At 42.3% G+C, this 23,586-nt stretch overlaps 1 protein-coding gene across 2 annotated transcripts; it reads left to right on the top strand.

The window, feature by feature from the left end:
* Positions 1 to 976: 976 nt before the first annotated feature.
* Positions 977 to 23,015, top strand: TMEM40 (transmembrane protein 40). 2 transcript variants are annotated; one of them, XM_084634729.1, is made up of 13 exons: positions 977 to 1,443; positions 5,790 to 5,846; positions 8,408 to 8,547; positions 9,237 to 9,390; positions 11,166 to 11,273; positions 13,022 to 13,123; positions 14,231 to 14,266; positions 16,012 to 16,044; positions 18,053 to 18,112; positions 18,428 to 18,499; positions 18,589 to 18,663; positions 19,462 to 19,524; positions 19,969 to 23,015. In XM_084634729.1, exons 2-13 carry the CDS (start codon positions 5,798 to 5,800, stop codon positions 19,986 to 19,988), a joined length of 912 nt encoding a protein of 303 aa, XP_084490855.1. In that variant the 5' UTR covers positions 977 to 1,443; positions 5,790 to 5,797; the 3' UTR covers positions 19,989 to 23,015. The 2 variants fall into 2 exon arrangements, with proteins under 2 accessions (XP_084490855.1, XP_084490854.1); XM_084634728.1 differs by having other exon boundaries at positions 18,050 to 18,112.
* The last annotated feature ends 571 nt before the right edge of the window (positions 23,016 to 23,586 follow it).

The following is a 23,586-nucleotide window of genomic DNA, read 5'->3' as shown; positions in this document are numbered from 1 at the left end:
ATGAACCCATTAGTGCTGCCCATCATTGCTGGTGCCCCATCAGTGGTGATCACAGACAGCTTGTGTAGTGGCATACTAATTGATGTTGCATATGATTTGAATTAATTATAGATGTCCTCACCCTTTGTTCACCCTTTCATAGGCAATACTTTTAATAACTCTTCTTTTACGGTGAAGTCACTAAATACCATGCTCACCAACTGCGCTGTATCCAATATATCTGTCGACTCATTGAACTGCAGTGAAAACCAGTCCCATATTTCCAAGTCATCCTTTAGCTGAGTTTGCATGTGGCTTGAAATTGCATGTATCCTCCTCGTAACTGTGTTCTCTGATAACTGCAAGTCTTGTATTGCTGACAAAATCTCACGCTTGTGAGGAAATCCTTGAAACAGGCAATCAGCACCAGTCAAAAATGCTTTCTTCAACAATTCACCATCTTGAAAGGGTTTTTTCTTCTTTTAGGCATCTAGGGCCAGACTGTAACTTACAAGCTGTCACACATAGGGTGTTGGGGGTGTGGAGCTGTCTGGCACCAGTGGCAGCTTGGAGTGGTTTCACCTCCTCATTGTGAGAAATCTTTTAGCTATCTGGACATACAGAGCAAATGCACAGGATGCACCATGCTTTTTAGGATGGTGTAGCTCATTCTGCCCAGCACATCTGGCCAGCAGTATGGGATGATGCAGCCAGGCAATGGCCTTGTCTTTTCAATATCCCCATATGGGTGACTTCCGCAAATGGAAAGTAGTCTCTGGGTATGTCTGCACTGCAGTCAGAGGGGTGATTACAGCACACATAGGCATATCTGAATTAGCTTTCATCTAGCTAGCTCAACCAACAGCAGCAGCCGGGAAGCTGCAGCAGCATGTGGCTTCCTCCTCCTCCCCTCCCTTTTCCCACAAATAAGCCAATCCCCTTATAACTGAACTTGCAAAACAGAAGTGGAATGAATTTAGATGTAATTTCCTCTCTGCTCTTTATGAGGCAATCAGAAAACTGAAGCTGCTGCTGCTCCACCCAGACTCATCAGGCAAGTTGGTCTGCATTTGTGCCTGGTTGATTCAGGGGCCTGAGGCCCTACCACCTCCTTCCCTTGGAATCAGGAGGCTCCCGGACGTCATGGAAGTTAAAGTTCCAGCCTCACTGCTTTGTGTTTGGGGTAAAATTTTCATGTAAGGAGCTCACAGCTTAGAGGAGGAAATGAAACCATTCCTGCTTCTGAGTCAGGCAATCTAAGGGAGCAGCACCACATGTAATTGCCTTTGGGACTGTGACTTCACAGCACCTCTGTGCTCCATCCAATCTGGGGCACGTGATTAATACACTCAGACATCTAGTTGTGATCACTCTGCCAGGCCCAGGCTCCTACCACACACATCCCTCTCTGCCTTTCAGACAGGACGGTTCACCTTTGAAGCAGCAGTGCCGGCAGAAGAGCAGGTAAGTGCCAAGCACATAGAGAACATGGCTACATCATAGGGTTTTGGTCATTTCTTACATTGTAATGGGCTGTTTCTCTAACTGTGATGTAGAAACTATGGGGTTATTTATTTTCCTCTAGGAACTGAATTGACATGGCAGGAATCTTTGTGGTTTAAAGGACAATGTTCAATAGACTGGGCCCCAAAGCCCCTCACCTAAAAAGTTGGTTCTTATTGTCTGCCTCCCTCTGATGTGTTTTTTTAAATTAATGAAGAGACAACGTTTTAAATAAGTGAGACTAGTTCTCCGCCTTAACTTTTCTCAAGTTGTAAATGTGAGCTCTGTGGGACTGTGTTAAATCTACCAAAGTTAAAAAAAAACCCAGTCTTTAGCTTTTTGAAAACAGTACAGCCAAATACTACACAAGGGAATAGATACATAAATGTAGACTGTTAAAGGAGTGCTCTACATCAGTGGTTCTCAACCTTTCCAGACTACTGTACCCCTTTTAGGTGTCTGATTTGGCTTGCATATCGCCAACTTTCAAACTCATTTAAAAACTACTTGATTATAAAATAAGACAAAAATACAGAAGTGTCAGAGCTCACTATTACTGAAAAATGGCTGACTTTCTCATTTTAACCATATAATTATAAAATAAATCAATCGGAATATAGTTATTGTACTTGGATTTCAGTGTATAATATATAGAGCAGTATAAACAAGTCCCATCTGTATGAAATTTTAGTTTGTACTGACTTTGCTAGTGCTTTTTATGCAGCCTGTTGTAAAACTAGGAAAATATTTAGATAAACTGATGTACCCCCTGGAAGACCTCTGCATACCCTCAGAGGTACAGGAACTCCTCACTTCAAGTCCTCCTGGTTAACATTGTTTCATTGCTGATCAATTAGGGAACATGCTTGTTGAAAGTTGTGCAATACTCCCTTCTAACGGCGTTTGGCAGCCGCCTGCTTTGTCCACTGCTTGCAGGAAAAGCAGCCCGTTGCAAGTAGCTGGTGGGTGGTTGGAACCAGGGTGGACTGGGAGCCCCCCTATCAGATCCCCGCTCCCCTAAATTCCCTGTGCAGCAGCTGCTCAGCAAGCTATCAGTTGCTGGCAGTTCAATGGTCCCTCCCCCCACTGCCATGTGCTGCTCCTGCCCTCTGCCTTGGAGCTGCTCCCCAAGACTCCTGCTTGCTGTGTGTGGGGGGAGAGGAAGAAGAGGGGCTAATGTCAGGGTGTCCTCCTCCCCCCTGCTCCTGCAGCCCACTTACCCCATCTTCCATAGAGCTGGGGGGATACACGGAGGGAGGGAGCTGCGGTAAGATCTCAGCTTGCTGATCTAATTAACAAGGCAGTGTACTTCTGACCCCACTCTTCATACTTAAAGCGGAAATGCACATCTCTATCTCTCAAACACACACAGGGTGTGTATCTCTGTCTGCCCTCCCTCCTTTCCTGCTGCCTTGTAGAGTGTGAGAGTTAACCCTTGAGGACTCAGCCAATTGCTAGTTCATCATTTAGCAGTAAGGCATTCCCTGGGAAATATCCTACCCTCTGACTCCTCCACCTCAACCAAGCTTCACAATCATCATCACTGTGTACCAGTATTAAATTGCTTGTTTAAAACTTATACTGTGTGTGTGTATATATATATATATATATACACACACACACACACACACACACACACTAGACTATAGTATATAATATAGTCTTTTGTCTGGTGAAAAAAATTTCCCTGGAACCTAACCCCCTCATTTACATTAAGTCTTACGGGGAAATTAGATTCGCTTAACATCGTTTCGTTTAAAGTCGCATTTTTCAGGAACATAACTACAACGTTAAGTGAGGAGTTCCTGTACGTGTACTTCTGGTTGAGAATCACTGCTCTATATCTTTGAATGTGTAAATGGACAGTTAATAGAGAAGGTGCCAGTAGATGGCACTTAGGAACAGAAAGCATAGTTCTTGGGTTTTGTAGGCTCAATGAAACTTGTTGTGAGCTGCAAATGGCTTCCTCTTGTAGCTGTTTACATCATTTCTTAACACAGACCAAAAAGGCATCAGAGGCCTGCTTCTGATCTCACACAAGTTTTACTCTAGTATAATTCTAAAAAGACTTCAGTGGCATTAAGTTCTGATTTACACCATGGTAAATTAGATCAGGCTTATGACAAGTCTCATCATTCCCCCTCAACTAATGTCACACTTGAAATGCCAATATATTATCATCATTTTGTCATTACTGTATATAATCTACTAAAACAGTTTTCAGAGATTTATAGTTACAGAGGATGTACTTTCTTAAGGAATAATAATTAATAATAAACACTACCACATGATTATTATTTATGTGTTTAGATTGTTATTTTCAAAGGAACCCAAGGGGACTTTGTTGCCCAAATCCCATTGACATTAAATGGGAGTTCAGTCCCTGACTCCTTTCTGCTTCTTTGAAAATCCCAGCGTTAAAGCACAAGGTTTGGTTAGGCCTTATCAGGGGCACATCTGAGGAACCCGCAGCATATTTATTCCTCTTTCCAGTCCTTTGCAGAAGGACATATAGTGCAGTGGCACAGAACAGTGTTCTTTTCAAGCTCCAGTATTCTAATAAATCTAAGGAATGTTGTCATATACCTGGAGTAGGGAGTGGCACCAGAAGTGCATTTTGTCTAATGTACCCAATATATTAGACACAATGAAGGCATTAACTCATTAAAGCATATAAATGAGTAAAGTTTTAAGATAAATCAATTCTGATGGCTCATGATGTTGACACTGTCAACATCTGCCTTTAACATTCCATCTGTTGTGAGACTGTGTCAGATTCACTGATGCATGGTGGCTCACTTGGGCCTCTTTGAAGCTGCTGCAGCGAAAAACCAGAAGTAAGAGCTTATTAGACAAAGCAGTACAGAGCATACTGGCTAAACTCCCCTCCCCATACCCCAAGTTTCATTTCAGGCTGAAACATGCCTGTAATATTTTTACAAAATACAAACATTCACTGAATTAACTGTGTTATTAAACACTCAAAAACCCAGACTCGCAAGAAGGGAAAAACTTATTTGAAGTAATTTTATTCCATTCTCCCTTAGTATTTCATTCAATTTGACAGAATTCAATACTCTGAATTATACATATATCAGCATAAAAATGCCATTATTTAAAGTGAAAAATATTCCACTCAGAATGTTAAAAGCATTATTTCATCAAAATATCAGTTCTGCCTCTCCTCTTACTAGTTTTAGTCCATTCACTCCTGATTTACACTACTGTGAGTTGGAATCAGGCCCACTGTAGTTGAAAATTATTTTAATTCAAGAATTAATGGTTTCATGTGTAAGTATTTAGTTCTTTTCTAATCTGCACACAAAGAACTATATTAAAGTAACATCAAGTTGTAAAGTCAAGTTCTTAGAAGTTAGGAAATACCAGAACTAAGATTGCCTGTGCAACCTTAATGCTGCCCCCCTGTGTAGATACACTCTTAAATGACTTGATCACATACTCTTTTTCCCCACAAGACCCTTGCCTCATTTCCTTCCCTCCCTCCAGCTTCCAGTTGCAGACCCCTTGCCCAGCCAGTTCCAATTTCTTTCCCCTCTCCATTCCCAGTCTCACGAGACTTCTTGTTGCTGTCCATTTCTCTCCCTCCCCTGGGTCCAGCTCTTATCCATTCCAATCAGACTGCTTCCTCCTCCATGCTGCCTGCATTTCTGGTTAAGTGACATGCTGAAACCCTTATAGTGAATAAGTAGCTAAGCAGGAATTCAAACTGAGGCCTTCACAACTCACAGCAACTTGCACATTACTCTAGGAAAACACATAGAACTCTGAATCTGGGGAAAAATCTGGCAAATTAAAGATATGTTTTATTTCAAGACTTAAATCATTTCAGTTCACCTCCACAGCATTAACCTCCTGAATACATTAAACAGAGTTTCCCATATCCTCCCTGATCTACCTATTTCCAGTTTAAGGAATGATGGCTCTCAAGTGAAGATTGATCACTCTGTTTAACTAGTAAGGAATTATCATTCAGTTACTGACATCTATAGCAAATAATTAAATATTTTTATAATAGCAACAAAAAATTATATGATTGAGTCAGGAGTTCCTATATTTTTACTCATGATAACAATAACTAGTTCTTCCGGGCATAATCCTGCTGTGCTCACTCAGGTGAATTCCCAGTGACTCAAAGGGAGTTTTGCCTAAATGATGGCTGCAGGAATGCAACGTATGAGTGAGTTCAGAATTCTAAGTGCTGTAATGAGACGCTCTGTGTCCGCGTGGAAGCGCATTGGGGAAAGCACAAAGAAGCTCATGCTCATTTTAAAATTCTGTTTTTACAGACACAGCAATGGACAACTTTAACTTCTCACTTCCAGTTCTCACCGGAAAACAAGAAGGTAACGTAAAGGGAAACATGGAGGCCAAGGCCTGCAGCACCGTCACACCACAACCTATGTCCCAGTTTGTGCTGTGCTGGCCCCTGAAAGCTCAGAACTTGGCCCTTCTGAAAATGTGCCTTGAGCCATCTTCTCCCCGCTTGTAAAAGACTTATGGAAACCCTCCTAAGGCGCATGTGTCACACAGCAGGGGGGCACCACATCAGTCTGAGTCACTTGCATTTATTCTGGTTTCTCTTCTAATTTTTTTAACTCTTTTGTTTGGCATTAACACAGTTGAGGGGATGGGATTCTCCCGCACATCCAGGCCTCTGTACACTGCAGCAGGATGAACTCCTCTGTCAGACAAATGGCATTGCACAGGCCCAGAGCCACCCGCAAGCCCCACTGTAGGAGTCATGCTGTGACTCTGGGTGCTCTGGTTAGGTCTGGGACACGGAGCTCCTCACAGACAGCCTCCTGAGTTGCCTACATTACCCTGGGGGTGTTTTTGGCCCCAATCAGCCCAGAATCCCCAGACCTCAAAGATGGCTTACGGCCACCTCTGCCCTCCATCCTGCGGTGCTGTGCTGTGTGTCTTGCGCCACCAAGAGGCATAGCCCAGGAACTCACCCATTATGTTTGCCAACCTACAAAGACATTAAGGAAGAGAACAAACAATGAAAGAATAACATTAGATTTCCGTGAGAGAATCCTGGAAGAACGTCCATCTGGGATCCTCTAGCCACCATTCCCCCTTAGAGATAGGCTGGAACATTTTTACATTTGAGGGTTCAGTATCCAGAAATCAGAATCACACCTACTATATACACTGGACCCTCGCTAGAATGCAGGATTTGGGATCCATGTGCCGTACCGCATTAATGCGGGGACCGCGTTAAAATGAATTCCAATTTAAGTAATCCAATTTGGGATCCGTGGCCGCGACTGCGTGATATGTGAATTTGTGCTATAAAGACTCACGTTCTAGCGAGGGTCCAGTGTATGTCACAAATGCAGCTCAACAGTCAGGGCCTAGCTTTAATCAGATTTTGCTCCCTTGCGATTCTGAGCTCAACCGCTCTTACTCTAAGGGTATGTCTACACTGCAATTAAAAGCCTGTGGCTGGCACGTGCCAGCTGAATCAGGCTCATGGGGCTCAGGCTGCGGGGCTGTTTAACTGCAGCGTCGGCGTCCAGGCTCAAGCTGGAGATCGGGTTCTAGGATCCTGGGAGGTGAGAGGATGCCATAGCTCATGCTGCAGCCAGTGCCAGAATGTGTACATCACAATTAAGCAGCCTTGCAACCTGACCCTTGCGAGCCCAAAGCAGCTAGCACAGGCCACCTGAGGGTGTCTAACTGCAGTGTAGACATACTGTAAGTCGGCTGATGCAGCCCACATGCTCAGGGTTTAGCTGATCACCATATTTGGGGTCGGGAAGGAATTTTCCTCCAGGGCAGATTGGCAGAGGCCATAGGGGTTTTTCGCCTTCCTCTGCAGTGGGGGGCACGGGTCACTTGCTGGAGGATTCTCTGCACCTCGAAGTCTTTAAACCACAATTTGAGGACTTCAATAGCTCAGACATAGGTGAGAGGTTTGTTACAGGAGTAGGTGGGTGAGATTCTGTGGCCTGCGTTGTGCAGGAGGTCAGACTAGACGATCATGGTGGTCCCTTCTGACCTTAAAGTCTATGATTCTATGAATACTCCCTGATGAGCAGATTCACACCAGTACCTTTTGGTACCCACTCTGTTTTGGCCACAACCTCTAGCATTAAAAATATTTCCCCTTCTTCCTCCACTGAAACAGTAGCATTGCAAAGGTACCAGGACTGTGTTGTCAACTTATGAGATTCTCTTGTTGAGTAAAAACAACGAGGAGTCCTTGTGTTACCTTAGAGACCAACAAATTTATTTGGGCATAACCTTTCGTGGGCTAAAACCCACTTCATCAGATGCATGGAGTGGAAAATACAGCAGAGAGGTATAAATACACAGCATAGGAAAAGATGGGAGTTGCCTTACCAAGTGGGGGGTCAGTGCTAATGAGCCAATTCAGTTAAGGGGAAATGGGCTATTCTCAACAGTTGACAAGAAGGGAAGAAAAAAAAAATCACTTTTGTAGTGCTAATGAGTTCAGTGTAATCAAGGTGGCCCATTTCAAACAGTTGACAAGAAGGTGTGAGTATCAGTAGGGGGAAAATTTGTTTTTGTAGTGACCCATCCACTCCCAGTCTTTATTCAGGCCTAATTTGATGGTGTCCAGTTTGCAAATTAATTCCAGTTCTGCAGTTTCTCATTGGAGTCTGTTTTGGAAGTTTTTTTGTTGAAGAATCGCCACTTTTAAGTCTGTTATTGAGTGTCCAGGGAGATTAGTTGAGTAGTGGCAGACCATACATTTCTCTATGCCATTGTTGTTTTTCATACAAATTGGTCAAATGTTACTCCTTTTCCTAGAAGCCAAACATGCTACAGGACCCAGGCCCATTACCAGAGCTATGTAAGAGCATGACAGTAACTCCTCATCACAAGACCATGCTGTAATGCACCTTCTTTAATTGTATAAATATCTTTTTCCCAGACATTTTTCAGAAAGCTTTTGCTGCTGATGCTGATTATTTGGAAATGTCTGAGAAAATGAACCAGTCCTTCTGGAAATTGTTAATAAAATGTTTAGCCACTGTTAACCCAGCCAGCCTGACCGCTGAAGAAACACACAATGTAAGTTACTAAGGAATCCTCATTTTCTTTTGCTCTTTGTAAAATATTAAGTATTTCCTTATTGGCTGCATGGTTTTGCTTGTCCACTGACCTATGGAAACCCTTTGGGAGAATAAAATGTAGAGCCTAATCCTCGTTTATGCTAAAGTTCCTTTATGCTTGCCAGAGCTGCATAAAAGGGCCTTAGTGTTAAAGAGAATCATGGACAAAATTTTCCTGCAGATGTGAAGAAATTAACTTCAAAAAAATGTCAGCTCCCTAGTGTATTCCTCTGTATCTATTCACCTGCTTTCTTTGAAGAAAGGACACTAATGCTGAAGTTATAAAATGGCGTTGCAAGCTATTCAAATGATCACATGTCCATTCAAGAACCTTGTACGCTATTTCTCCAGTCCTGGGACTCAGCCACAGAGTAGGATGAAAAGTTTAATGCTATTGCACCATGCCATAGTGATGGCTTGTGGGGTAGTTCAGTGAAAGTAGCATGGGCTAGGGGTGTGAGTAAAAGACTGGAAGCCAAGATTCTCATCCCAACTTTGGTCTTGGGCAGAACACATTTTCCCTTCTGTAAAGTAGGGGTATTGTTGTGCCTTTCCCAGATGGGTTGTGTGATGCTTATAAAGCACTTTAATAATAAGTGCTTGGTTTTATTAGTAGGCCTGTTGGATGTGTACTTACCTTTCTTTCAGCTCCTTAACAGAGACATAAATTCATCTGATGAGCGTGCAGCCTCCTTGAAGACCATAGGAAAAAAAGGAGTTAATGCAATGGTTGTGCTTTACCTGCTGCTAAAGGTGAAAGATCTATCTGCCTACAGAGAGCTGCCCAGCTCCAAGAAAAATGGTGAGTATTAATTGGCTGCACATCCGTCCAGACCAAATCTGGGATGTAGACAAGGAGTAATAGCTGTTTTGTTAAAAATGGCTGTAGCCAGACTAGGGCGTTAGTTTTATTTCAAAACACTGAAGTGTGCTGGGAAGGGAACAGAAGTGAATTACAGTAAAGTGAACAGAGAAAGTGCTTAGAAAGATGTATTGCCCAGGTGATGATGGCAGCCAGATAGCTAGAAGCCATTTAGACAGATGGCGACTGTACTTATTCTAGTTTGCAGGGTTTCTCTGGAAAAAGTCGTTGATCATTTAGGGTTGAGATCCTCACTCAGTGGTAAAGTCAAAGGAGCTGTGCCAGTTTACATCAGACCTTCAATTTTCCCCTCTTCTGATGAGACTAATCATAGCAAAATTTTAATTCTCACGTAGACTGCAGCTGACCTATTGATCAAATGAGCAGTGCACAGAGCTGCCATACTGGGCAGACAGCTGTGCTGATCTTGTGGAAATATTTTAGCAAAATTTGCCATTGTGTGTCAGGTGATTCTGTGTGCCTCATCTGATTTCCCTGGGAAATTTGATAACATGGCTAATTTTGAATAGAAAGTGTACAGAATTTGGAGTTTTGATCTTTGAATCTGAAAGCCTGGTTTTGCTTTGCCTGCCTATTTTTGAGCCAAAAGCTTATAAAATATGGCAAGTTTGTGGGAGATGTGAGCCTACATTCAAGTCTGTAGTGAGTTATGAAAGAACACAAGTTGCCAGTGGCTTTGCCTTTTGCTGAACCTATTTCACCACCCTCTGTTAGGAACATGGAACTGTTCATCTCAGGGTGTATTTACACTTGGAAATTTTACCAAAATAGCTGTTCCAGAATAATTATATCCTGATTATTAAGATACATTCATAAAGGGTGAAATTCATCCTTGTGCAGAGGGCCTATGTCCCACCCTCCCCCAAAGCCTACTTCAGAACAGGATGGGACTCAGAGGGCAGGGACTGTCCTTTTGGTCTGTGTTTGTACAGTGCCTAGCACAATGGGGTCCTGGTCCATGACTGGGACTTCTTGGCATTACTGTAATACAAATAAATAATAAGATACATAGGCCTTGTTCAGATCTCTGTGCAGCATTACATTTAAACCCATAAAGAATTACCTAAAATATACCAGTGACTGCCAAGAATTCCCCCACTGCTGGGAGTGTCTGGAGATCCCAAGACCACCCGCTTCTTTGGAAAATTTTCTCTGGAAACATTTTTCAAATGTCTGCAACCCAATTCTCAGAGCCCAGAAGAGTTTAGTAAGCACAACGTTTAGAGCTCTGTCTTATGCCTACAAGAGGATGTTGGTGGTGCAGCACAATTCGAGAGAGGCAGTGAGAGATCAAGATTATAATGGGAAAATAGCAGCCCAGAAGTTGGTGAACAATCAAGTCCTCCAGCAAAACCACCCCTCTTGTTCTACTTTTGTCTGCTTCTGGGCAATGTGTATTTTCATGGGAGTTGGCAGCATGGACATGGTAAAGCCCATGCCAAGATGTCTTGGGCTCCCACCACAAGAGCATTTTAAACATTTTTTAAAATTGTGGCATTAAGCATTTGAACACTTGTTTATGTCATGCTTTCGCTTGTGTTAGTTGCGGTGCTGTATGTGCACTAGCAAGCAAAACAAAGTTAAGATTTGATTTTCCTGGAGGAGCTCCCTTGTTAATAATGCACAACCGTAAAGTAGGAAAACCTTAAATATTAGTTTCAAACAGACTATATTTTATGTCTGCATTTTAACAGATGAAAAATTGAAACTACTTCAGGAATTGGAAAAAAGTGTCACATTTTCACAAGAAGAAAGTGAGGTTGAAAGGTCGTCTCGGGAGCCTGCAGAGACACAACCACGAGGTACAGAGAGAGTTTGTCTTGCTTTTGCTTGCAATTTAATTGTAAAAAAATTTAAATTATTGGTAGTCTGACTAAAGGCTCAGATATTTATACAAGAGAATCATGTGCCAGTTACATAGGGATTAAAAAAAAAAAAAAACCCTCTGAAATCAGAAACTATGCAAAATGGAGATGTCAAAAGAGCAACATCTTTAGATTCACCAGGTGCCAAAGAGTAGCTATTGGTCTCTAGTGGAGAGATGGTATTTGGGTACTGATAGTCACTATGGACACAAGGAGCAGAGCGAAGTCTCTGGGACTAGGGATGGGAGGATGAAAGGCAGGCAAGCAGGAGAACAGAGGAGGTAAGAAGCTGGTGCTATGGTTGTGGAAAGTAATAGAGGCAAGCTGCTGAGGGAGGCAGTAATGAAGGACAGAGAGCACTGCAGATGGGAATGGTGGTAGGGGGGAGATGCAAGTAGAAGACACAGCACTGGGGTTAAGAAGAGTGATAGAAAGCAAACAGGCCACAGTAGGACAGAGCCAGTACACACCATACAGATGTCACGTGCCAAAGTCTGGCGTCCAGGTAGCCATTTAAATATTTGTATCTTTTTCCATTTTGGAATGACACAAACACAAATACCAGCAAAATTCCTGTCCATGCACAGATCAGTGCCAAAGAGAGTATTCCTCTAACCCCTTCTACAGAGAAAACAAACCTGAATCCATTATTCAATTCTTTCTAAAGATTTCTCACTTGAGGAGTGTGATGGGGTCCACTCACCACAGCAGCACCTCCAACTGGCCTTCATGGTGATTAGCTCTGCCAGCCAGTGCACCCTCTCCATCTGGAGACCCACCTCAGTCCAAGTACTGCAGCATCCTCTTCATGACTCAGTCCTCTGTCTGTATCACCCACTCTGTTTCCCCATTCCGGGGATGGGTACCACTGTTCAATAGTCAAGCCACTTCCACAGCAGTGGATGGGGGTATCCAGCCCTTCCCACTGCTCTGGGTCCCAACCCAGGGACTCTGTAGATAGCAGCCTATTGCTGCATCTCCTTAACTTCCTTCAATGCTGCTTCAATTCCCTATGACCCCACACCTTCTTCACCCTCTTCTCAGGGCATTCAGCCAGCAAGTCCCAGGAGCTAGCCAGAAGCTGCCTCTTGATCCCCCAGTCCCTGCCAGCAACTACTCTGTCTAAGGCGCTACCCTTGCTGCAGCCTGCTAGGAGCACAGTTCTCACCCCTTAGGCTCCCACAGCCACTGCCCTGCTCTGCCCTGCAGCTCCTTTTGTACTAGCCTGCTAGGCTCTGATTGGCAGCTCCGTGCAGCCTCCCTCTGAGTGGCTGCTTCCTGCCAAGCCTCCCTAGGCTGCCAGGGGGATGCACTTCCTCTGCTCCTTTCTGGGACCGGATGTGGCAGGTCCATGAGGCCACCATTAACCCCTTCCACTCTGATGTGGGGTGAGCACCCCATCACAAGTAGGTTAGAGGTTTTAGCAGCTTAAAAAGATATTGTAAAGAGAGTGCTTTAATGCTGTATCAACGCACGTCCCTTTCATAAAGATACATTTCAGTGCATAATAACATTGACTTTTCCCGGATTTCTTGCCAAGTGAATGCTCATATGTCTGCACTCTCCAAGGTGTTCCTCATGTGTGCTGAAACCTGTGCTAAGGCAGCTCATAAAGTAGTTTAAAGAACATACAGAATTAGCTTCTAATAGCTGTAGTACTTCACTATCATTTCTTTCATTATTAGCAACCAGCGCTGGCAAGAAAAACGTCTCTGTGGCAACAGTTAAACCAATTTCTCACAAACAAAGTCAGGAAGACCAAGACCATGAAAATCAAGATGGAAGTGGTATGCAAATAAGCCTTTCTTTCCCATAGGGGCCCCCTATTATCATTAACTTTCTAGCACCCAGGACCAAGTAATTTGTATTTTAGAGGTGAAAAAGAAAAATAACTAGGTGGCTCTTTTTACAGCTGTGTGAAAAAACATGGACTCTGTTACTGCAACTTTCTGGCCTCCCTGTAGCTGCACTTCTTGGGCCACATGCATAAGCACAAACACCAGCCAGCGCTTAGCTGTAGAAAGGGACGATAATTATGATAAGCATATGTGCTATAGTTATTAGTATTTTATCTCTTAACTTTTTGAGATGTTTGCATAGTAAATCATTAATATTAGAGCTGGGCCTGGAATGCAGTACCAACTTTAAAGCCTTTCCCCTCCAGAAACATGGGAGAGCTCCCATCTGGCTCTCAACTTTTTGTTGATTTCAGTTCATACCTAGGGTAATGGTTGGGCAGAGACAGCTATTGAAATTCATCTAAAGAGTTCAAATGCAAATGTGTCATTTACAGTGTCCACAGTCAGCCCCTCAATTGATTTGAGGAATATAACTAAAGTCAATGCATTGTTTTTTGTTCTCAGGACTTTTCCTTCCCTGTGAAAGAAACCACAAAGCAAGTGCAGTCCAGATACAGAAAATGTGTGTGATAGCCACAAACAGATAGTAACATCCATCAGCCCATAGTAGTGGCCCATAACATGTAAAAAGTTAAAGCTTTTGACATTTAACTAACCATTCTAAATGTCTCTTGAGTCTGATTCAATAGCAACATGTTTAGAGTGACATCATGAGCTATAGTTTGTCACATAGGAGTCTCAAAGTAAAATAGTACTCCATCATCTAGTGCAGGGACTAGGATACAGTAAAAATTATTTACTTTCAGTTGCTGAGTAATGTTGTGTATAAATTACTTTCCTTTAGAAGCTAAACTGCATAACCCACAACCAATACCCATTTTAAAGACTAGGGGCTCAATTCTGCCTTTAGACACACTTGTGCAAGTGTACTGATTTCAGTGGGATTGCATGCATGTGACTGAAGGCAGAATTGGGCCCTCAAGGCTTGCTAATTGGCTAAATATTAATCTACTGTATATTTGTGCATTATTTTAGGTGCACCAGGAGAGGTTGTCCCCTATAACAAATCAGGTAAATTCTCACCGGTTACCACCCTCAGCAACTTCACATGGATGGAAACAGACTTGTGTAAAAGAATAACTGCATGCTTATAAATGTGCTGTGTCAATGCACCTCTTTTCCTGGAGTGCCATTAGTCTGGCTTTAGCTCTGGATATAGCATGGAGACTATATTCATAGCTTTGTTTGCTCTCTTCCTGGTATTTGACAGGTGTTGATGCTGATTTTTATTACATCTTTCAGCTGCCTTTTGCACAGCTGACGAGGGGACAGCGACTCATTGGTTAGAACAGCTAGGAATGGATAGGATCCATATACAACAGTTTTGGTCATTCCTTTTAAGGAGGGGCCTAGTGATTATGATGAGCAGTTGTTCATTCTTCCTCAGGAAGCTCACATGTGCCATGCTGTTATTCGACCCCTTGTTCAATGTGGCTATGAGACTGAGCTGTTTGGAGTTGTTTTCAGTAAGGTGATGATGCTCAGCTCAGGTTTCCTTCTAACCTTACCGAGATCCTGCAGTATTCATGCATTCCAAAACCTTGGCTGAAATAGGATCGTGGATGAAAGCCAAATGAAAATCCAGGTAGAGGCATTGCTAGGCAGAGGGAGCTTGGAGCCTCTCCCTAAATTCCATTCTCCATGTACTGCAAGGTGGCAGCAAGAGATGCGTCCTTACTAAAGACCCGTGTGCACCCTGCTGCCACACTGGGGATGCTGCAGCGGCTGAGCTGATAGCCCTCTTGTGTTCTCCACTTCATCCCTCCTGCTCCCTGGGCAGATGTCACATTAGTCAGCAATCAGGTTCTGAGAGCAGAAATGCTGGAGGAGAAGTACCCATTTTGGGAGAATGCCTGCTCAACCACTCCCCTCTACTGCAATAATTGGCAGGGGTTGGGGGGGATAGGCATTACTGCCGCCTTGGAGGTAAGTAGAGAAGGGAGTGGTTCTAGGAGGGACTCCCTAAAGAGTGATCTATTGTTAACAGGATTGGGTAAGATGCCTGGGAGGTCTGGATAGTAAGGAGGAAATGAGCACATCTGAACACGCTCCCTGAATTCCCAGGTGAGGGCGGAGTCCTACCGTGCCTTTTCTACGGTACCTTTGGTGGGCCTGGAGATGCCGCCTTTTTTCACGGATGTGGACTTCACCACAGTTACCCACACCTTTGCTACTTCCAGGCTAGACTACTTCAGTGCAGTCTACTGTGCGTGGGGCTAGCGAGACATATCTGACTAGAACTGAACACTGCTGCCAATTTCATGTGTAAGTTAGATTGATACATACACATAACACCTGTGCTCCATGCTGGGCTGCGCTCACTTCCAATGGCAATTGTGGGGATTGGGTATGAATTATAAATCCCTGAATCATCTGTGACCCAGCTACCTCAAAGAAAGTAGTAGTCATAGCAATTGTGAGCAGCCAAAATGTTTTTGCTACCTGCTCCTCATGTTGAATTCCTAGGGTGCTGGAGGACCCCCGTCTCTCGCTTACTCCCTCCTCTAGTCTGGACAGCCCAATCTGGTGCCCTTTTTGATGTCTTTTTCCTGTTTTGAGTCTCTAGATGGATTGTGATTTGTCCTTGGTAGAGTTGACAACAGTGGGGAATAATCTCTTGTGTGATCAGCTGTTGACAAAAGGCACATTGTTTTTAATTGTAAATATGCATGTGTGTTGTAATGAAGGGAATGGCATGAATTGATTTTTGTTTTAAACTACAAGGGACTAAGTCCTAATATTTTGTTGCTTTTCAGAGATTGCAAGACGAGAAAATGCAGCTGCTGCTGGTAAATATAAAAAAGCAAACAGAGAAGTTCTGTTTTCCCTAGAGTGTGTGTGCCTTTTCTTTCATGCATATTGTATTTCAGTAATTAACTTTGGGTATTGGAGAACTATTTGATCTCCAAATCCATGGTGAAATTCAGGGTTCATACAAAACCCACATGAACCAAAATTGCTGTATTTTACACAACTGTTCTATTATTAATAATTTGTATAACTATGGGTAAAATGAAATTCACCCCATGCAATCATTTGTATGGTGACTTCAGCTGAACATAGGCAGAAATAGCAGAGGTATAGCTTGTGATGATTTAGCCATGAAGGTGTGTTACGAGGGGGTTGCTTTAGGCCTTGTCAAATGAACAGTGAATAAGAAAAGTCTTCTCATCAAAACTGTTTGGTTTCAAAATTTGGCTAGAAATATGGTAAAATTTCCATCCCTTTCTGATTTCTTTCAGTCCATCCCTAGCACAAGAACGGTATCTCACAGTAGATTTTGGTAATTCTGCCTTCAGTCCTGGTCAAATTTCTAGTTAACATGTTCAAAAACTTCTTTTAAGTCTCAAGAGATTTGGGTCAGTTTTTATTTTATCCAAACAGATTCCTCTCCCCCCCACCCCAGATAGAGCTCTTAATTTTGGGGCTATTATAGAAACCCTTTGTCACAGGTCAGGGCAACTGCACCTATATTCCCCCTCCATGATCCAGCATGGACATCCTCCTTTAGGCTTCTAGCTCCCCAGCGGTCACCTCTCATGGGCGAGAGTCATGTCTCTCTTCCCCCTGACCAGGGTATTTCCAGGCTGCACAGTTCCCTGTCTCCATTGTGAATTCTCTAGTTCGTCAGACTGCCTCAGCAGGCCAACTGTGCCTGCCTTCCTCAGAGGCTGCAAACAGCATGTTTTTTTTTCTGAGCAAGCATGTTTATTCTTAAGGTGAAAGAATTGCAGAGGAAAACATTAAAACAATAAAAATCTACACATCTGCTAATAAAGCTTTCTAGAGATCACCCCAACTCAAAGCGTTCAGGCAGGTGAACAATCCTTCAAATCCTGCCCAGGGGTTTGCCTCTGGTTTCAAGTTCATAACTGCTTTGGCTCAGAACAAGCTTCCCCCCCCACGAATCTGAGTGTCACTCCTTTATTCAGTTGAGCCTCTGATTGTGTCCTCATGTAAAAGGTGATCAGCAGTCAAAAAGGGCCCCTCAGGAAGCTTCAGAAGGAATACCTGCAAAACCAGAGGGGTTACATTTTCATGCACTTCCCTGTAGCGATTTCCTGGGAAGCCCACTTAACTTTAAAAGTTCACATCGTTCCAAATAGTCCCTTGAAGCACAAAACACTTTCCTCCCTTGAGACGTTACTTATAATCCCACACTAATGCATGAACATTTGCAGTTTTCATACCAGGAACTCTTGAAGTTAAGTCAATAGGATTTAACTTCATTCAATAGGGTTTGTCCAGGTTATTGCAGGAAGTTGCCATATCTGTCATACACTTAATCAGCCGATTACAGCAGATTCAATCCCCATAGTCATAATGATGAGTAATTTTCATTTATTCCGTGGTAGTAGCTGCAGCCCTAGAAAACAGATTTAAGACCTTAGGGCTCAATCTGAAATGCCTTGTTAGACAAAACTCAGGTTATCTGGGTCTCAGTAGGGTCCTGAGATACTGCTACTGCTTCAAGCTCGGTAGGCTGGAGAGTTGAGGGCCAGAGAAATGTCTGCTTTTAAGAGAATTATGTTTTGCTAATTCATGTGGTGTAATAGTACAGCTCCTTCTAAATCATCACTATCAGTTAAAAGTTCTGTTTTGGGGTTTTGTTACATCTTCCTACAATCACTAATTTGATCTTTTTTGAAAGGCCATCGTTAGTCTTTCCTGGGATCAATATTACAATGATTTTCAAAGCAAAATTCATTTCAGATGCTGAAAGTAAAACAACCCATCAAAAGTTATCTATTTTAGAATTACTGTTGCACTAACGGTGGTGTCACTTTCCTCTAGCAGGTGAAAACGTTACTTACCTTCAGAGATGTCAAAGACAGTGGATAAGAATACGGAAAAATGGTAAGAATCTTCTTTTATTTAGCTGATCCCAAGCCTAGAGAATCTTGGGCCAAAGAACCTGACCTGAGGGCTTTGGCTTCAGTTCAGCAAGGGACTTAAGCAGGTGTGTAACTTTAAGCATGTGATTAATCATTTTGAAATTAATGGGACTACTCATGCTTCAAGTTATGCACATGCTTCACACTTCAGTCTAGTAGAACTACATAAGGCAGCTGAGGTGGAAGTAGAAATGATTTATTATAACTGCTGTAGCTGAACATGTATGATCAAGGGCCATGATTTTAGTGATATAATTTCCTTTCTCTCTTATTTCAGATGTATTCTTTCATTTTGTCATTCTTTGCTTTGGCATTGGAACCGCACTAATTAGCTATTACCACTACAAAGGTAAGACAGGACTTTAGCGTAAGGATGAATTATTGTATTTTGGAAGACAGAACAAAACCAAATACTTGTATTTCTTTTATTCTCTTTAGACTGGATCATTTCTCTTGGTTTTGGTTTAATCACCTTTGCTTCCCTAGAGACCACCGGAATATATTTTGGTCTTGGTAAGTGTATTTCACAGTACCTGAGAAAACAAGCAGCTTTATATCAGTACCTGGAAAATGCAGAGTTTAAGTGATCATGTAAAACACACAGATGTAGAAAAATGCTAAAGACTGAGATTATGTAAAATATCACATCACATAATCCTCCCCCACATTCAGAATTACATGCCGCACCTGGCGACACACTGGCCTCTGACATTTGAAACAAGACGCTGACTCATTTTCCCCTGCTTACCAATCACAAGTTCTCTGAAGATACAGAGACACATTCTCCAGCAGTGGTTAAATAATACTATCCTCACAACATCTGGCAAGGTGGGAGTACTCGGAGTTTGATTCTGTGAGGTGCTGGACAACCTCAACTCGTATTGAGAGGAAAGGCAGTTGAAGATGCTCAGCACACCTTGCAGGAATGGCTCTCCAATCAGAAAACACTCAAATATTGCTACTTGGAATTAAAAAAAAAAAAATCTTCAAGTGATTTCATTGGGGGAAAATGCAGTTCACAAACTTAAGGTTTCCCGTTACATCACAGAGTAGTAGAAAGCTCCTTTCCTTATTTAATATTAAGGCACTTGACAATTTGTGGAACTGTTTTGTTGGCAAGCAACTTTGTTCATAGTCAGTATTTTGTTAGCAATAGAACTGCAGAAGGACCTAGTTTAAACAGTCAAACTGAAACACTTTGATATTTGTCCCCAACAAACATATAATCACCTCTTACCTTTTGCTATTTCACTTCTTCTATGTTGAAATCTCGCTGGTCCTGAACAACTCCTGTATTTTGTTTTTAAATAGTGCATCGAATTCACAGTGTCCTTGACAGATTCATTCCTCTGATTCAGAGATTCAAAATACCAGGTAACACCACATTGTTGCTCAGTCTTATTCTCTGTAGATATATTTCTGAGCTATCTCAGAGCACCCCATTTCTACTGGGGCCAGAGAACTAGCTCTGTTTTTAAAAAAAGATTGTACTGTAGGCTATCATTCATTCCTTGAGCCTATTTTATTTAGAAATTCATTTCTCTCAATTGAGAGTGGCAGAGCATTTTCACATTCTTAATATACTGTGGAGAACTTTCGTTACTTCTTGGCAATGTTTGAATGAGAAATGTGACTGAACTGGGAAAAATCCCTACTTTTTGGTCTTCATACAACTATCAGCTAATGTATGAAATGTATGAAAATTGTATGAAAATCCAGACATTTGGCATGGAGGGAGGGAGTTTAATAATCAACCCAGTGGAGTTCATTTGAACAGAATTCTCCTGACAGTCCTGTTTTTTTTGAATCATCACGTAGGTATTAGAAAAGTTGACTGAACAGAAGATCTGAGAATTCAACAATTTTCTGGATTGATTGTACTAAAGTGAATAAAGCTGTTGTATGGTGCAGTCATAAAATCTAATGGCTATTATAAAATATTGAAGCATTAACCATAAAATTTGTTATTCTCTCCACTGTGGAATAAAAACTGCGGTACAGTAGGCCTGTCCTTTCCTTTGACATGTTTTGTGGCTCAGTGCAGCCAGTAAAATAGGCTGTGTTTGTTATAAATTCATTCTAAGCTATGCAGGTAATACATCATGTTATTTTCCCCACCCATATAATTGTGTCGGTCCTACTTGCGAAGTCTGATCCAAAGCCCATTGAAGTCAAGAAATGACTTGCATAGACTTCATTGAGCTCTGGATCAGGCCCTTGATGGTTTAAAAAGTCTTCGGAAACCCTTGTGGGGTTCTTTCCCTCCCCCACGTTCCGGGTCAGGTTTACTTTTCATGTTGCACCCACCTAAACCTCCCCGCTAGCACCAGTGCTGATTGGAGCTATTCCCTTTTGGCTGGAGCCCTGCATTATAAGAGTGCTATCTGAGCATGTGGACTAGTCAAGGCTGTTTTTCAAAGCACTTTGTTAGCACCTTTCCTCAAAGAGGCAACCTTGGCACTCAGAAGCTCTGCTTTCTTCACACCTTGTGAAACCATGAGCCAGGCAAACCTCAGCTGCTTGCTTGAACACCAATAGAACAATTACTTTGGATTAGCTAATTTATTGTAGCAGACCTCGATAAACTGTGCTTAGAACATAATGACTTGCAATGAAAGCCAGGTGAGATGTTACACACAGTGTATAGCAAAAGGCAAAAATGTTATTAGTGACAGCAAATTTAATTTCTCTTCCTGTGACAGCAGTCTGAGGAAAAAAACAAGTGGTTCAAAAAAGAATAAAACTAAATAATGAACTGCAGATTTGGAAAACCTGTCATTTTATAGGGTTGGGTTTTTTTTTGCAAATTTGTAGAACTATAAACAGTGGAAAGTGCTGAAGACAGCAAAAAAAGTGATTAAAAAAACTAAATGTTATACATTACAGTATATGAAGGCATAAAAATGCATGGGGAGGGATAAGAGAAAGAAACTGAAAAAAGACATCTTAAGATATTAACCCAACACAGCCTATTTTAAGGGCAAAGGAACTATATTTTCAGTCTTGCTCAGCAGACTAGAGAAAATAAATTGTAAGCATTTATTTTTAACCACTCTGACCTTTTTTGCTTAATTTAGCTCAATTTGTTTATTCAGGAATAACATTAATTGTGAGGTGGTCTGCATGAAAACAGTGGATCACTGAAATAGATGTTTACATGAAGAATTAATGTATTAAGAGTATTAATAGTAGCATTATTGAAATGCTCATGGTCACAGCTAACTGATTATATGCATTGTTTCTATGCCTTTGTTGAACAATCCTTTGTCATACATAATGTAACTTCACTTTGAAAACAAAAGTCAAGTTCAGACAAAGTTAGAACTGCTCAAGCAGACTGTGTTTGCATATTTTGTAATAGAACATTATGAACGTTTTCATCCTGCGCTCGTAACAAAGGCTAAGAAACATCTTCCTTTTCTTCTGCTGTAGAATATGTCTTGTTCTAGAAGGGGGTGACTCAGCTTGCTTAAGCTGTCTTCGGCAGGGTTGAAGAGAAGGGGAACAGTATATCCTCCCTCTTTGTTGAATATACTGAAATTAATGTTCTGCCAGAGTACTAACCTACTATATTGTGCTTAATCAAACTCAGGGCAGAGAGGTGAGGTAAACTGGAATTCATAAGAGGAGATACTGCCCATGGACAAGTTATCACAGCTCCTGTATGTGGGTCCTTGAATACTGCATATGGATAATCTAGCTCATCACTAACATGTTTTCCAAAGAACCAGGAGTGAGATCCTCACCTCTGCTCTAACCCCTTTATGCTGGGTAAAATGGATGGGGTGATGAAAAGGAGCCCTAAAAGCCCTAGTTCTGTCTGGGAGAGAATGTCCTTCGCACAGGCAGACACTAGACACTCAAGAGGACAGGCAGCAGGCTGACTTACAAGGACACTCTTACAAACCCTGTCATAGGGGACATGCCAGGGGTAGGAGGGTGTGTTAGGGGCAGGGCCACAGCATCACTGCAGAGATTCTGGGAAGTGCTGTGGCCCATAGTATATCCCCAGGAGGTGGCCATAACTTAGAGGTGTCTAATTATGCTGCGGGCCTCTCCTGTTCCTTGAAAAGCTCAGAATCAGGAGGTCGGAAAAGTAACTTAAAGCACCTTAGCGCACCATCTCTCCAGGCTACAAAATCTGTGCTGCACCTCGTCAAAGCTGAAGCATAGAATCTCATCCTAAAGTTTTTTAATGGGTGTGACCCAAGGACCTCTTGATGCCAACTGACAGAGAGCACTGGACCATAGAAGGGTTACAGGGATCCTCTGGGTCTGGTATCTACATCTACATTCTAGCCTGTCAAAGTAAGTCATGTCATGTAAGGTCTCTAGTGAAAACCTGTGTCACATTGGTCATAACAATCACTGTAAGATGTATGTATGGAAAATGTGAGGAGTTATGGGGGGGAGGAGAATCTTAGCCAAACTGGTTGAAAATGTTAAGAAAAGGACTTGGGGTAAGCTAAATTGTAGCAGCTAGGGGTATATCTTGAGAGTTAAGTTTAGGCTCTAGAAAGCATGTTATGATTTTGTTTTATATTGGAAACAAATGGTTATGTACTCATACTTTCTACCACTGGAATCTGTTCTTTGATAATAAACTTATTCTTGTTTTCACTATCTGTGTATCTAAGTGCTGTGTGTTAAGTGATCCCGAGTTGGACCTTGCAAACAGGTGTGTACTATTCCTTTGGGAATAGTGAAATCAGAGTTCTGTGAGCGTCCAGTGGATTGGGGCTGAGCACTCCAGAGGAATGCTGGGCGTGATCGGCGGTCACTGTGTGCCTATCACTGTAGCGAGAGTGTGAGACCTGTGAGGGTAAAGCTTGTGGTGCCAGAGACTGGTGGATTAAGGGAGCTGATCCACAACAGGCACAGACAAGACCCCCCCATGCTGAAGTGGTGGTAGCAGGGTGCCTCACAACCCTGGATACCGCTGGGAAGCATCACAATGGTGATATATATAGAAATATAAAGACCCAGGAGAAGAACTTAAAGAAGGTGTTTCAAACTGGAGTATGCTGGGGAGGGAGGGGGAATTATACAGTGTATACACCTGTTTCAGGGGTTTCTTTGAATGGAAGTTCACAATCCAATCGAGCTTCTCCTCTGACTTGATATATTCCTGCATTTGAGAATTCCCTGCTTCTTATAACAGAAATGGACACAGTCACAAATTCAGCATTCAGACCTAATTACAGAATTGAGCAGAGAGAGCTGCTAGCCTGGGAGGGAAATAAACCCTTACAAATACATTATGTAACTAAGAAACATGGCAATTAAAATTGTGAAAAACAGGTGAGAGATAAATGGAGGCATGTTCCATGCCCCAAAAGACTGACATTCCAGAACAGTATGAAGTGACCTAAAAAGACACTAGGATGTTTATATTCAGACACCACCACACTGCATAAAAGCCCCTGTAAGTAAAAT

Source organism: Lepidochelys olivacea, assembly GCF_965140295.1.
Source record: "Lepidochelys olivacea isolate rLepOli2 genome assembly, chromosome: 7".
Taxonomy (NCBI): Eukaryota; Metazoa; Chordata; order Testudines; family Cheloniidae; genus Lepidochelys; species Lepidochelys olivacea.
Note: the sequence above shows the minus strand (reverse complement) of the source record. Positions and strands in the feature narration are given on the sequence as shown.

What these genes read in the sequence shown, in the direction of transcription:
- TMEM40 (XM_084634728.1), top strand. Translation starts at nt 5,798, where the DNA reads ATGGACAACTTTAACTTCTCACTTCCAGTTCTCACCGGAAAACAAGAA. An exon ending in TGCAGAGACACAACCACGAG is followed by an intron (nt 11,274 to 13,021) that starts GTACAGAGAGAG and finishes TTTCATTATTAG; the next exon opens with CAACCAGCGCTGGCAAGAAA. An exon ending in TCAGAGATTCAAAATACCAG is followed by an intron (nt 19,525 to 19,968) that starts GTAACACCACAT and finishes ATCATCACGTAG; the next exon opens with GTATTAGAAAAGTTGACTGA.